Source organism: Rhipicephalus microplus, chromosome 8, assembly GCF_043290135.1.
Source record: "Rhipicephalus microplus isolate Deutch F79 chromosome 8, USDA_Rmic, whole genome shotgun sequence".
In the NCBI taxonomy this organism is placed as follows: Eukaryota; Metazoa; Arthropoda; class Arachnida; order Ixodida; family Ixodidae; genus Rhipicephalus; species Rhipicephalus microplus.
The window spans coordinates 62786039-62800299 of record NC_134707.1 but is presented as its reverse complement, the minus strand read 5'-3'; the positions used below and the strand labels follow the sequence as shown (position 1 = coordinate 62800299).

Here is a 14261-nt window from a genome sequence, read left to right as displayed (position 1 = left end):
GATTGCACCCGTCGCATTCAATGCCCTGGCAATCCAGAATCCGGCTACCGTTGCTGACGTTGCGACAACCTGTCAGCGCCTCGAAGAACTTGAGTCTATGCGCCTACAATCAGATAGTGACGCGGCCCGTATTACGACTGATCCAAACCTGCGACACACGATAAGGGCGATTATACGTGAAGAATTAGAATCAATGGGATTCACACTACCTTCAGTGTGGCCCATTCAGTCCTCTTCAATGTCATTGCGGGATGTCTTCAGGGAAGAGCTCACGTCCATGACCCACATGGCCAACCGCAGCCCATTGTCTCTCGTACTCTACCATCGTTCCCGCACACCACCGCCGCACCACCAGGCACCGTCAGCTCGACGTCCCCGCCACGAACGTACGCGTCGGTTGCTGCCGCACCTCCCACAAGCTTTCCCACGAGCTTTTCATCACCACCGCGTGAGCCGTCACCGGTCGCTCTGACTTCTCTCTCTCCTGGTGCAGTTAGCGCAAGCTACTACCCTCCTCATCGATCGACTCGGCCTACGTGCTATTATTGCGGCTATCGTGGTCACATTGCACGCTTTTGCCGCAAGCGCCAGCAAGACGAGCGCCGAGGGTATGACATACGTGAACGGGACTATACCGCAGGAGCCTCGTACCAGGGCCGCCGTTATTCGTCACCGCCGCGTCGGTCTCCATCTCCGCCAGCATCGGGTGAACTGCGCAGTAGTCACCGATGCTGGCGGAGATGGCGGATATTGACCCGACGCCGTTCACCGTCGCCTTACCGGCGCTTTTCTTCTCCTCTTCAGCCTGCTTTCCTTACTTCTGATCGGCGTCCGGAAAACTAAGCGATGCAGTTTTTGGAGGTCAAACTGCATTCCAACACAGGACTCCAATTCCACCAGCGCGCCCCTACAATATGATTGCGGTCACAGTTGAGGGAGTGGACGTTGACGCTTTGGTGGACACTGGGGCTGCGTTTTCTGTTATTCGTGCTGATGTGTGTGCCCGTCTTCGAAAAGTCACGACGCCTTATGATGGACCAACCCTGGTTACAGCCCAGGGAACAATGATTCGCCATTCCGCTCTCTGTACTGCCCGTGTACTAATCGACGAAATTCTTCATCATATAGAATTTGCTGTGCTATCCCCGTGCTCCCATGAACTCATTTTAGGCTGGGACTTTCTTTCCTCTGCTTCTGCGGCTATTTACTGTGCACAACGTGTCGTCCATCTTACTGACACGGACCACTTGCTCAACGACGAAACCTACAGGCCACTTCGACTCATCGCTGCAGTAGACATTGAGTTACCACCAAACGAACATCAATTAGTGACAGTTTTGTCCAACGACGTCGACTCTGGTGACATTTTGGTCACTCCGTCACCGTGTTGCCTTAATAAAGGCATAGCTCTGGCATCAGGTGTGGCTCGCTTCAACAAGGGATCAACTGTGCTCGCTGCTACCAACACCACACAAGATAAACTTTTACTGCCACGGGGTACTACTGTCGCCTGCGTCGCCGATCTGCAGCCTGTGTGCCTTGTGCCTCTTACCCCTGTCTCCTCTAAAGGCAATCCTGCAGATCATGCTGCTTCCTCAGCCTTTACAGCAGCCATCAACAAAGACTTGAATGACTCACATAAGCAGCAGCTGCTTGATTTGTTGGAAAAGCATGCAAACTCCTTTGACGTTCATTCATCCACCCTGGGCCAGACAACTGCTACAGCACATCGTATTCAGACCGACGGAACATTCATTGTGCACCGCCGTCCGTACCGCGTCTCTCTAGCTGAACGAAAAATCATTGAAGAAAACGTAGACGATATGCTCCAACGGGAGATAATCCGACCCTCAACCAGTCCTTGGTCGTCGCCCATCGTTCTGGTACGTAAAAAAGACGGTTCCGTACGATTTTGTGTCGATTACCGAGCACTCACTAAGATCACTAGAAAGTACGTATACCCCATGCCACGTATCGACGACGCCCAAGATTCCTTACAGGGTGCTGAATACTTTTCGAGCCTCGACTTGCGTTCCGGCTATTGGCAAATCATGCACGAAGATGATAAAGAAAAAACTGTGTTTGCAACACCGGACGGCCTATACGAATTCAATGTTATGCCGTTCGGTCTATGGAATGCGCCTGCAACTTTCGAGCGCATGATTGACACCGTGCTGCGTGGCCTGAAATGGAAGACTTGCCTATGTTACCTCGATGACATTGTTGTCTTTTAATCGACGTTTCCTCAACATCTGCAACGCTTGGACGAGGTCCTGACTTGTCTTGCGGGTGCTGGTCTTCAAATTAACACCAAGAAGTGCCATTTCGCCAGCAGATCTATCAAGGTACTCGGTCATGTTGTGAGCAAGGACGGAATTCGTCCAGACCCTGATAAAACTGCTGCAGTGCTTCGCTTCCTTCGCCCTGACAAACCAAAAGATTTGCGAAGTTTCCTTGGTCTCGCCTCTTACTTTCGGCGATTCATACAAAACTTTGCCTCCATAGCCGCACCACTTTATAAGCTACTTGCTTCCGGTATGCCCTTTCAGTGGTCTCAGGAATGTGAATCGGCTTTCGACAGGTTGAAGAGTGCCCTCACGACCGACCCTGTACTTGCTCATTTTCACGATGATGCACCGACCTTCCTGCACACAGACGCTAGCGGCCGCGGTTTAGGAGCCGTGCTCCTGCAACGCGACAACTCTTCGCGAGAGCGAGTCGTTGCATACGCCAGCCGTGTCCTCTCCGCAGCCGAGAGGAACTACACGATCACCGAGCAGGAGTGCCTCGCCATCGTTTGGTCAGTACAGAAATTTCGTCCATATCTGCATGGCCGCCATTTCACCATTGTGACCGACCACCATGCTTTATGTTGGCTTTCGACATTCAAGAACTTGTCGGGACGCCTCGGACGCTGGATTCTACGCCTCCAAGAATATGATTTTGAGATCGTGTACAAGTGTGGCAGGAAGCATAGTGACGCCGATGCTCTTTCTCGCTGCCCACTACCAGTGACTCCACTCGGGGTTTCCGCCATCAATTTGCACAACACGCCCTCGGAGTCCACATCTACGGCGGTTTCCTCTCTCGCCTCTATGGACCAGCTGCCTTCGGACGACCCACACGATTTTCCTTCTCGACAGTTGGCTGACCCATACTGTCGACGTATTATAGGCTACCTCACTGGCATTTCCCGTCCACCTAATGCAAGGCTCCGTCGCCAGCTCTCGCAATTTAAGCTGGACAACTCGGTGCTGTACCGCAAAATTTACCATCCTGACGGTCAGCGCTGGGTTCGCGTTCTTCCCCGATCGCTTCGGTCCGAAGTCCTCAGGGCACTTCATGACCATCCGACTGCTGGTCACCTTGGTTACCATAAAACCTACGATCGCGTTCGAAGTCGGTTTTATTGGCCAGGCATTACCACTAGTGTAGCTCGGTACGTCGGGTCCTGCACTACCTGCCAATGTAGAAAACTACCAACATCTGCTCCCGCCGGTACACTACAGCCTCTTCCGTGCCCAGCCACACCATTTGAAGCTGTAGGCATCGATATTTATGGCCCCCTCCCAGTCAGTGCTGCTGGAAACCGGTGGATAGTAACAGCCATTGACCTTTTGACGCGCTACGCCAAGACGGCATCCGTTACTACTGGTTCAGCTTCTGAGATTGCCGATTTCATCCTGCGAGCCATTATACTGCGTCATGGTGCTCCACGTGTGTTGCTCAGTGACCGTGGAAGGGCCTTTCTTTCACAACTAGTGAACGAACTTCTTCAGGCCTCCGGCACAACTCACAAGACTGCCTCTAGTTATCATCCCCAGACTAACGGCCTCACTGAGCGATTCCATCGCACTCTTGCTGACATGATCGCCGCCTATATTCAACCAGACCACAAAAACTGGGACGTTGTTCTACCATTCGTCACTTTCGCCTACAATACGGCCATTCAGCGAACTACCGGCTACTCGCCATTTTACCTAGTTTATGGACGCTCCCCTACTTCTTTCCTGGACGTCTCCTTCTTTACCTGCCAAGCGACTTCATCTCTATCCTCTTCAGAGGAATACGTTTCACGACTCGCACAGTGCCGCCAACGAGCTCGTATAAACACTGAAGCCCGCCAGCAAGACAGAAAGCTAGTTTATGATGAATCGCATCGTGATGTATCCTTCCAACCTGGAGACGAAGTGCTCCTTTTGACGCCTGTTCGCACACCTGGTTTGTGTGACAAATTTCAGCCTCGGTTTATCGGGCCGTACACCGTTCTTGAAAAGACTTCACCAGTGAATTATCGCGTGACGCCACTTGTAACCCCAGCAGATCGCCGTTATCGAACTACAGAGGTCGTCCGTGTTTCCCGTATGAAGCCCTTCATGCGACGTTCTTTGTCCCCTTGACTTGCCGCGGCCAGGCTGGCCGCTTTCACGTGGGGGGAATTTATGTGGGCATTTAGTATACGCATCCTCTTCACCGGTACATTATCATCATTATCATGTGTGGCTCATGCATCCTCATCGTTGTCGCGTAGCATCATCATCTTGGCTCATTCATCGTAGCTGTCGGCTGCCGGTTCCTCGGGCCTAATAAAAGGTAATCCAAACCAATACTGCATAACACACACACATATATATATATATATATATATATATATATATATATATATATATATATATATATACATAAAGGAAAGAAGTGTATACCTAAGGGCTCGTTTTTCCGTGTTTTAACACAATATTAATGAGATCTAACAGACAGTAATGCCAAGGAATGTACAGGGGAAGTTATTAGAACCAATGGAATGTAAATAACAAGAAAGAAAAGTGGATGAAAAAATAACCAGCCGTGAGCAGGAATCGAACCTACGACCTTCGAATAACACGTTCGATGCTCTAACGACTGAGCTACCACAGCGGCCTTCCTCCATCCACTTTTTTGGGTTTAAATGTGAATTTAGAAGTAGAAGTGTTGGCGGCTGCATTTCCGATGGAGGCGGAAATGTTGTAGGCCCGCGTGCTCAGATTTGGGTGCACGTTAAAGAACCCCAGGTGGTCTAAATTTCCGGAGCCCTCCACTACGGCGTCTCTCATAATCATATAGTGGTTTTGCGACGTTAAACCCCACATATCAATCAATCAGAAGTAGGAGTGACAGTCAGCGCCATCTATAAGCCAAACGACGAGTGTGAAAACACTCTTATGCGCATGTTTGGCGTCACGTAGCACGTGAACTTATTATGAGCGGGCAGCTGATATATATATATATATATATATATATATATATATATATATATATATATTGTTTTTCGGTTACCATTGAGAGCTTCAAGTTTAGTTGGGTCGTTCCACTCGCGCACCACTAGTCTACAGCGAACGTTAATGGTAATACACGTCTCAAACCCTTAGATAGTCTATAGGCAGCCCTTTCTGGCATGGCTCTTTCTCTCGCCACGCTCTGTTTGTTGGCTCACCGTGCTACGAGAAAGAACTGCCGACAAACAAAGCGGTTCTTGTTAACCCACTTGATAGCGTCTGTGACTTGTGTCATCACCCAATCTCATGTGGGACGTCAAGAAACACACTAGGAGTATAAGAAGTAGCGGAGAGTTAAACCGACCTATTCCATGGCGGAAACGCACAAAAGACAGCGTGGGAGAGAATGTTGACGGTTTTTCGCATAGCCCCGTTAAGCAACCGCAGCGAGGCTCCGATATCATAGCTCCGAGTGAGCGCCCCTCCACGGTAGATCACGCGCCATGATGTCATGCTTGCCAATCCAGAGCTCCTGCCACTCGCGCTGAAGGCCATTGCGACGTGATGGGTGACCTTGAACTAGGTGGCGCCGAACAACTTTCGCTCGAAAATTTGTGGGGTCGTTCAGAACATTGATATCGAATCGCATACGCAGCACCCAACATGGCGACTTTCGTTGCGCCGACATGAAGGCCTTCACTGACACTAGAGCAGCAACTGTTGAATTTGACTCTAAGGGCGTGGTATTCTTTTACTGCAAAACCTTGGCAATGATCAGCAGACGGCTCGTACACCCTTATACGTGGGGTGCTCTCAATGCGAGGAAACTGCTAAAGGTAGTTTCCAGCCTAGAGCGGCCTTTCTCTTTCACACCGACTTTTTGTATTGCTATTCGTGATCGGATCCAAAAGTGTTACGTGCCAGCTTTACTTCGTTTAATCATACACTTTTTTGCTATCCCATTTATTTCTACGCTAATGCAGAGAAACATTTTTTTTTTCTTTTTAATGTCAATGCTCTAATCATGCAGGTGTGACTAATTTGGGCGGCGTTTGCACAAACTACAGTGCTGCAGTTGTAGAAGACGAGCCACTGCTCTACAGCGGAGTATCTACGATGGCTCATGAGATCGCTCATGCGTATGTTTTTTTTCTTTTTTGCATCCTAAATACATGCTCTGGTAGCATAAGTAGGGCTGGTATTTTCATCAAAGAAATTCTACATGCCTTTTGCAAGGCATTGCAGCTGTGAACAGTGACATTTGTGATATGCAAACCACCAACTTGAAAATGCCCTTTATTTGTTTACGAATAACTTTTCTTTGTGAAGTAACACAAGATACATTGCTCGTCAATACTCATAAATAGGTTTTTCGCGTTTGAGAATGTCTTTAATGTTTCCTCAAATAGTGATTGAAAAGGTGTGACTGTATTATTCTGCGGTGTTCTCCGAGACGTTTGCATAAATACAAATTTAGAGGCCTCCCTAAATATCCTTCAAAGTTCGTGACTGAAGGGTTTAATCCAGTGCAACTGATTTCTCATGCAACACTTACAACATCTTTTAGTTCCAACAATTGTGGGCCCTCCAGTCAGCCCGGGAGGCCCTTGGAGACAGGATTTCTCCATCGCCCCTGACAAGGCCTTAGCCAGGGCCTCAGTCCACTTGTTTCTTCAGTAAAGTTGCTTGGCTCACTCGCTTATTCACTTCCTCAATCACTTACTCGCTCCTAACACCATTCTATCGTATTTTTTTCCTAAGTGAGTCATATCGTGCGTACTCACACAGACTTGTAATTATCATTTCGGTGGGGGTACCTTGTAAAGAACCGTGAACCTCTGTTGTGAAAGATAAGCAAGGTTTTTTGTTTGTTTTTGTGAACAAGATGATTGTTTGTTCACATCAGTTAGCTTAAACATACAACTAGGAGTATAGGTCTAGAGGCATGCTTATTTTGAATCTTGGTTGACATCAGTTTGCTTAAACATACAGCTCGGCGTAAAGGTTTCTAGGCCTGCTGAGTTTATGGAGCTACAGAGGTTAAACTCTGTGGGTGTACTCGGGTTAGGCACATGACCGAGCGTTAGGGCGCGCTCAGAGATACAAGATTCTGATGGGCCAGGTGACGTAAGTTTGTTTTGTTGTTCTTGAGTTTTTGATAATGCTCGGCAATAATATCATCGAATTATTTGATTGATATGTGGGGTTTAACGTCCCAAAACCACTATATGATTATGAAAGACGCCGTAGTGGAGGGCTCCGGAAATTTCGACCATCTGGGGTTCTTTAAAGTGCACCCAAATTTGAGCACACAGACCTAAAGAATAATAGTATCGGGGGTTTTACGTCTGAATGCCACGAAATGATTATGACAGACGTCGTAGTGGAGGACTCCGGATTTTCGACCACCTGGTGCTCTTTATCGTGCACTGACATCGCACAGTACATGGGCTTCAACCATTTCTCCTCCATGAGAATGCGACCGCCACGGCCGGGATTAAGTCTCTGACCTTCTTTTCAGCATCCAAGCACTATAACTACTTTTCCACCGAGGTAGACTGACCGGACTTGAAGTCGCCGAGAATAGTAGCATGCTTGCAAATAAAGAGCACACTTTCTGGTATCCTTTGGTGCCAACAGAGAATAAATTTCGAGAAAAACAACGTCAGTAATGCTTAATGAAGTAAATATCAGAGAGGCTAGTCTGAAAAGCGTCCCTAAAGCCTGCTTTTCGTGAATGGTGTAAGATGAAGTAGTGGAGCCACAGGCAGAGAAATGGTTGCAGGTGATTTTGCTTTGCAGTGACTCGTGTCGTGTGTTTTTTTTCATTTGTGGATGTGCGCTACGTATTACGTATAGCCATCTTTACATAGAACACACTCTAGTACACTAGAAACTCTCATTTTTTACTTGGTTCACTCAAGTTCAACAAGGTTGTGAGCGCGCGTTGTCGATGGCTGAGATGCCCAGGCGACGAATATTTTTTGCAGTCTGTAAAGTGCCCAGAGTCCGCGCAATGTACATACATTATTTCACATCTGCTTAGGTACACACTACACGCGTCTGCAGATGATGTGGTGCATATTGTCAAGCACCTACGGCAGCCCTTCATGTGGCTGGGTGAAATAACTTGATGCTGAAACAGTAGCACCCACAGCTCAAGACAAGACCCTCCATTTCGAGACCCATGTGTTCCTTTCTTTATGGTTTGTCTGAAGCAGTCGTCCAGGCGGGGTCGTTTTCGTAGTTAAGCGGTTTCCCTCTAGCCCATGTGTTAGTACAGTTGCTCACGCCCGTATCTTCGATATACAGGAGCATGACCACTACGTATAGCCCTGGCAGGCCGCTAATCAAGGAGGTTACGTGTGACGAATAGCAAGGTTGAAGGAGAAGTGTGTTGAGGTGGCACTGCATTCGGCACAGTGTGGTGGCGCTGAAGTAGGACGTAGAGCCCTGAGAGGAACTCGAGTAGGAGAGACAGCACAGTTCGCGTTCGCTTGAGCGACGAGCGGTGATCCAGTTCACTTTAGTGGAAGGTTGTCTACAGCATCGATGTTGTTACAGCTTCGGCGGTCATCTATTTTCGCATGAATGTAGCTGTCCGCGTTTTTCTTTATCTGATTCCCTCCGTTCCTCCTTAATGTCGCGTCGATAAGGCCGTGCGCTTGTAGAAGTTCTATTCTAAAAGTTCTATTCTAGAAGTTCTAAAACTAGCAGTTCTATTCAACCGGTATTCTATACTTGACCATGGTGTAAGAATATTAGGCTGTTGACGCTGAGCGTGCCTGAGCGGCCAGATAATGTTCGGCCTCGCGGGTGCAACGGGCTGCGAGCTGAAAAATGGCACCGTGGCCAAAGGAACACAGCAAAATGGCACTAGAGCATTGAAATTCCTGTTTTCTGAAAGGTTTTCAGCCGGCATTTCACACCCAATGCTTCGAAGATGTTACCAACCAAGATGTAAAGTGCTGTCGATTGCTACGATACTGGGGCTCTCACGGTGGGTCGAGTTTCCTACTTTATGAGACTGTGTGATTAAACCACACCACCACTGTGGTAGGCCTTAGCATGCGCCACACGGTGCTGCCGCAAGAGGGTCGGCGACTGCTAACGACAAGTCAGCAATGACAGAGATAATTGTGGAAAAGTTAAATTTGTCCTCCCCCCCCCCCCCCCGAAGAGTTTACTGAGAAATATCGCTAGAAAACAGAATCTTCGAAGAGGACAAGTGCCGTAGCCAGCTGAGTCATTCACCACGTAAGCGCTTCGAGTTTGTATGGGCATTGCATCAGCAAGGCTCCCAGGATGAATACGGGTGGTCATATATTGAAAAACCGAATTGTGACAGCATCTCGCAGGCCACCTGTATTGAAGAAACACGTCAAGATTGTAATCAGACCAAGAGGGGGACTTAACCAAGACAGGGCCCGCCATTATTGTAAGGGATATCGTCAATGCGGCCGCACTCAACCCATCACAGACCATCGAGGACGTAATCTGTCCCAACTGCAAAGTATTATGGTTGCTAGCACTCCTGAGAGGCACAACACGGAGAAATACTCCAGAATTAGCCTAATCCTGGTTGGAGGCGAGGACTCCGAGGTCGGCGCCTACAAAACGGCTCCACACAGCACGTTCATGGGTGTCATACGCAACACTGACATCAGTGATGGTCCGGCGGTCCTGGAAAGTAACGTTGTCAACGACAGGAATTCACTAGTCCTCGCTGTACTTAACCATGTGGGGTACTTCGGACAGTTCGGGACTTAGGTTGGAATGGCCGCTTTGGCACATTGAGTAGCACTCTTCGCTTCAACTCTGCGTGAAATCCCGTGAAAAATCATGTCCTCTGTAAAATCTTTGGCGTAGTAATGGCCCGTAGACATTACGTTTTGGTCTACCTTTGGTATTGCACGAGGCCACTGTCCCGTACGATCACTGTCAGACGGCACTTTGAAGAGCGGCACGCGCTCCACACCAGTCCGATAGCCAAAAGGGCCGTTCGGTACAAGACAAGTTTTACCCATTGCGGAAACCTCTCAGATATTCTTCGTTACCTTCATCGATAGAATGCATTAAACGCACGCGAACAAAAAGCATGACTTCTCCACAGCGTGGTCACACATACCAGCAGAAAGACCCAGTATAGGCCGCATGTGCATTTCTGCCGAACGTGCTGCCAAGACGGCTGACCCCGCTCGTCACAGTGTCATCTAAGAAGGCACCGATAAAGCTGCCAGATAACTGATAACGGCCCTAGCATTATCTGGACCTACTGGCATTGCGCTTTTCAGCGCATTGTGGGGAGAGTGTCAGCACTTGTCTATTGTTACACCGCGAACTTAACAGGGCCATACTTGCCCTAATAACGTTATGGATAAGGTAACTCTAGCATTAGTACGAAGGTTGCATGGTTTAAAGAGTAGCATATCACTGCAAACATGACCCCGACTGTCTAGGAACTATACATCTTGTACCATTGTTATCAATGTATTTAAGCGAAGTAAGTGTTTCGAACTTTTACTGGCAACAATAGCTCACAGTTATTAAATACCAATGTGTTCACCTAATGATTTCCGACAGTATACACTCATATGAGCTACAAGGAGGTGAACTAGAGGCACATGAATCTTCATGAATAGAATAACCATTCAAAAATCAGGCAAGCTACCACAGAGACCTCACTGAAGTAAAACATGTTTTGCCCACATATTTCACGTCCTTCGATAGAGTTGTAATGCGGAGTGCTCCTTGAGGCAATGTCCATGAGCAGGCTTGCTTTTTTTCAGACTAGGGGCCAGTCATGACGACGAAAATCTAACACTTCCCATCGAAGGCTATCCCGATGCACTTAACTGTTCTTGGAAGGATGGATACTTGATGAGCACAGCGCCTCATGGAGAGAATTCGCACAAGTTTTCAAACTGCTCAATGGCCCAAATCAAGATATTTCTCTGGTAGGTGAAGGCAGTTGAATATCACGAGCTCTTAGAGTGGGAAAGAACTGCTTTGTTCTACAATGCGGCTTAAGGACGCAGGTTCATTTCTGTGCTCCACCAACCAGTCATTGGTATAATGGCGCCTTCTTAAGTAGTAGTCCAGACTACGCCACAATGAGCCAGTGACTGCGATGAAGGGGACATATAGTATACGCTCGATCTTCATGGGCTGGTAATAAAACGAAGGAGCTCTTATTGGAGCAATTTTCATTACTGACAATTTGATGAGGGCTACGTTGTTCATAATTTCAGCAGAGGTTGTAACAATGCGGAGCGAGTATTTGTGATATCACCAAGATCTCGGGGTGGCATTCTCTGATGATGCAACTACATCATGTCACGTGATGGGGGCATCACTAAACTTGTATTTTATAAGCCACTGGCAGAGTCATTTTGAAGGCGGTGCAACACCACCTAACACCCCACCTAACACCACAACACCATGTCGTGCAGAGCACGACATGTGGTAGGAGAGTAACCTTGGAATCTACCGTAGAGATTAGTGGAATTTATTACGCGAATGGCTCGTGTCTTGTGGCGAGTGTGGTAACAGGTTATATACCTTGGTGCATTACCAAATGTGAATATGGTTATCCGGTTGAAACCTTTTAGTATTTACCATACTCGGAGATGGAAACAGGACACTCGGAGCGTGTGGCCGCCGGCACATGTGCTGCCGCTCGTGGGTGCTCGGGAAACCAAAGTGTTTCATTGTGGCATAGAGTGACGGGGAGAGCACCTACAGAGCAGGATTACCCTTTCCGGCCACTAAACAGTCGGCGTTTAGTTCACAAACTTCACAAAGCCAGCGTGACGCTGCAAGACTAGCGTGTTTTCGCATGCCGTCCGAATAGGCTCAGTGGCGCACGCCATGTATACAGCGGCGCCAGTAGACGTCGCTCTCGTTCTGCACACCTAAAGATGTGGCATGCATGCTCCGCAAGTAAGAAACACAATTCAGCTAAAAAAAATTTGAATGACGTGCGTTTATAGACATGATAAATAAGCTGCACAAATACATAGAAAGTTTGTCGTGCTTCTTGTGACGACTAAAAAGAAAAGCAGTAGTCACTAGCCTGTTCTCGTGCAAGATTAGAAAAAATGCGTTAGTATTTTGTTGTTTCGCCTAAGCAGCCAATACTGTAGCTTTTCTGCGTGGCAAACATTCGTACAGCTACAAGCCATGGAAGAGCGAGCCATATTCTGCCATTTTTATTCAACAATAGCCCCCAATTTGCCACATGAACTCCAATGCACGATATTGTTGCCTTGTTGCGCAGGCTTGCGAATAACTTTCATGTCCTGACATGAACCACGAAGCATAGTTTCTGAGCTTCTATGGAGACGTTTATCTTGTCTACGGGTGCATGCAAGGTGCAATTGTCTAGCTTAATCTTGCCTCATACCTGAACAGAATGTCGACCGCATCATCTAAGCGCGCAGAACGAGAGGGTCGTCTGCTGGCGCCGCAATGTAAGTGATGCACAGCGGCGAACCAGTTCGATCAACCATGCGTGCGAATGTGCGTGTGCGCGCGAGCCTCGCAACGCCTCACTGACAGTGTGCACTTTGTGAACTAAATGTCACATTTTTAGAGACTGGTAGGAGTAATGCTGCTCCGTAGGGGTTTTCTTCCTCACTCTATACCGCAATGCAACGCAGTGATTCCGTGAGCAAAGTACAAAGTGTCACCAATTTTTGAAAGCGAAGCTGTCAAAGCTCGCCGTAGTTAGTCTGTAGGAAAAGAACATTCAACATCATGAACAGGCACGGGATCACCACGTTCGCGCATTTGTCTTCAACTCCTGCTGCTTAACTCCTAGAACAGCTGAGCCAATTTTTCCGGCTTGGCCTAAAATAACTCTGGTTGGCGAGATGATCAGTACAGAGAAATAGAAAGAAAAAAGGAGGAAAAGAATTCCTGGCGAAAAAAAAAATCTTCATGAAGTGGTCTTCGAACTCAGATACTCTCTAAACCAAAGCGAGCATCCGAACTACTCTGTTGTTGTTTTTTCTTCCTTTACTACGGGCTTGTTAACGCTGCCTATAGAGGAATAACAGACATTTACAATAATAGACAATACTACGACGATGTCGAGATCATCAACAAAAAACTGATGAACAAAAGGTACTGGCTTTCCTTGAAATTCGATTAAGTGTGCAAAATGTTCTACCCTGCATGGCCTGGCAGGCCCTCTAGCAGAGCGTATCATAGTCTTGTGCGATGTAGTGCAGCAAGGGAGTGTGAATCGGAAGGGTGATAAGGAGATATGGTGTCAGAAGGAGATAAAGGAGAAGGGTAGAGAGTAAAGTATAGTGTAGTAACAATGGGAAATAGAGAAGCAAAGAGGGGAAGAAATGTCTGGAAGAGAAAGAGATGATAAAAGAAAAAAAATAGAAAAGAAACAGAGAGAAGGGAAGAACATTAGCAAAACCTAACAACAAAAGCAATGAGCAAGGTGCGTCATTTCATTTTCAGTGAAGTTCCAGAGCATATTCTCCGTCCTTTTATTGCGGGTCTTTGACGTCATGCGGAACCATGTCCCTCTCCGATGTGATTACGGAATAGAAACATCCCTTATTATTTTGGTTCAACTTCACGCCTCAACATGAAATCAGTGCTCTCCGCGAAATTAAAGATTGCGATGAAAAAAAAACTGCTTGGCCATGTGTGTTATTCGCGCTTGACTTGGTCATTTTAATGGCAGGGCAGGAATAGGAAACCTCGTATAACTGTAACGAATTGGTTATAGCCCTTATTTTATTATTTGTTTTTCTTTTCTCCCTCTAGTTCAAGTATTATGGCCATATTTGTTGTTTTTTTTCAATGCGCGCAGTGTGAGTGTACATCATCATCATCATAATCATCATCAGCCTGACTACGTCTACTGCAGGACAAAGGCCTCTCCCATGTTCCGCCAGTTAACCCGGTCCTGTGCTTGCTGCTGCCAATTTATACCCGTAAACTTCTTAATCTCATCTGCCCACCTAACCTTCTGTCTCCCCCTAA

At 47.4% G+C, this 14261-nt stretch overlaps 1 protein-coding gene across 4 annotated transcripts in view; it reads left to right on the top strand.

Moving 5' to 3' along the window:
• LOC119164531 (venom metalloproteinase antarease TserMP_A) overlaps positions 1 to 14261 on the top strand; it is a 99720-nt gene that overhangs the window by 45993 nt on the left and 39466 nt on the right. For 3 of the 4 annotated variants that reach the window (XM_075872002.1, XM_075872001.1, XM_075872000.1), the window contains 2 exons: positions 6283 to 6391; positions 11042 to 11209. In XM_075872002.1, the coding sequence (XP_075728117.1) occupies positions 6283 to 6391; positions 11042 to 11209 (277 nt within the window). The remainder of the gene's footprint in view (positions 1 to 6282; positions 6392 to 11041; positions 11210 to 14261) is intronic. The other variant, XM_075872004.1, reaches the window with a different exon arrangement.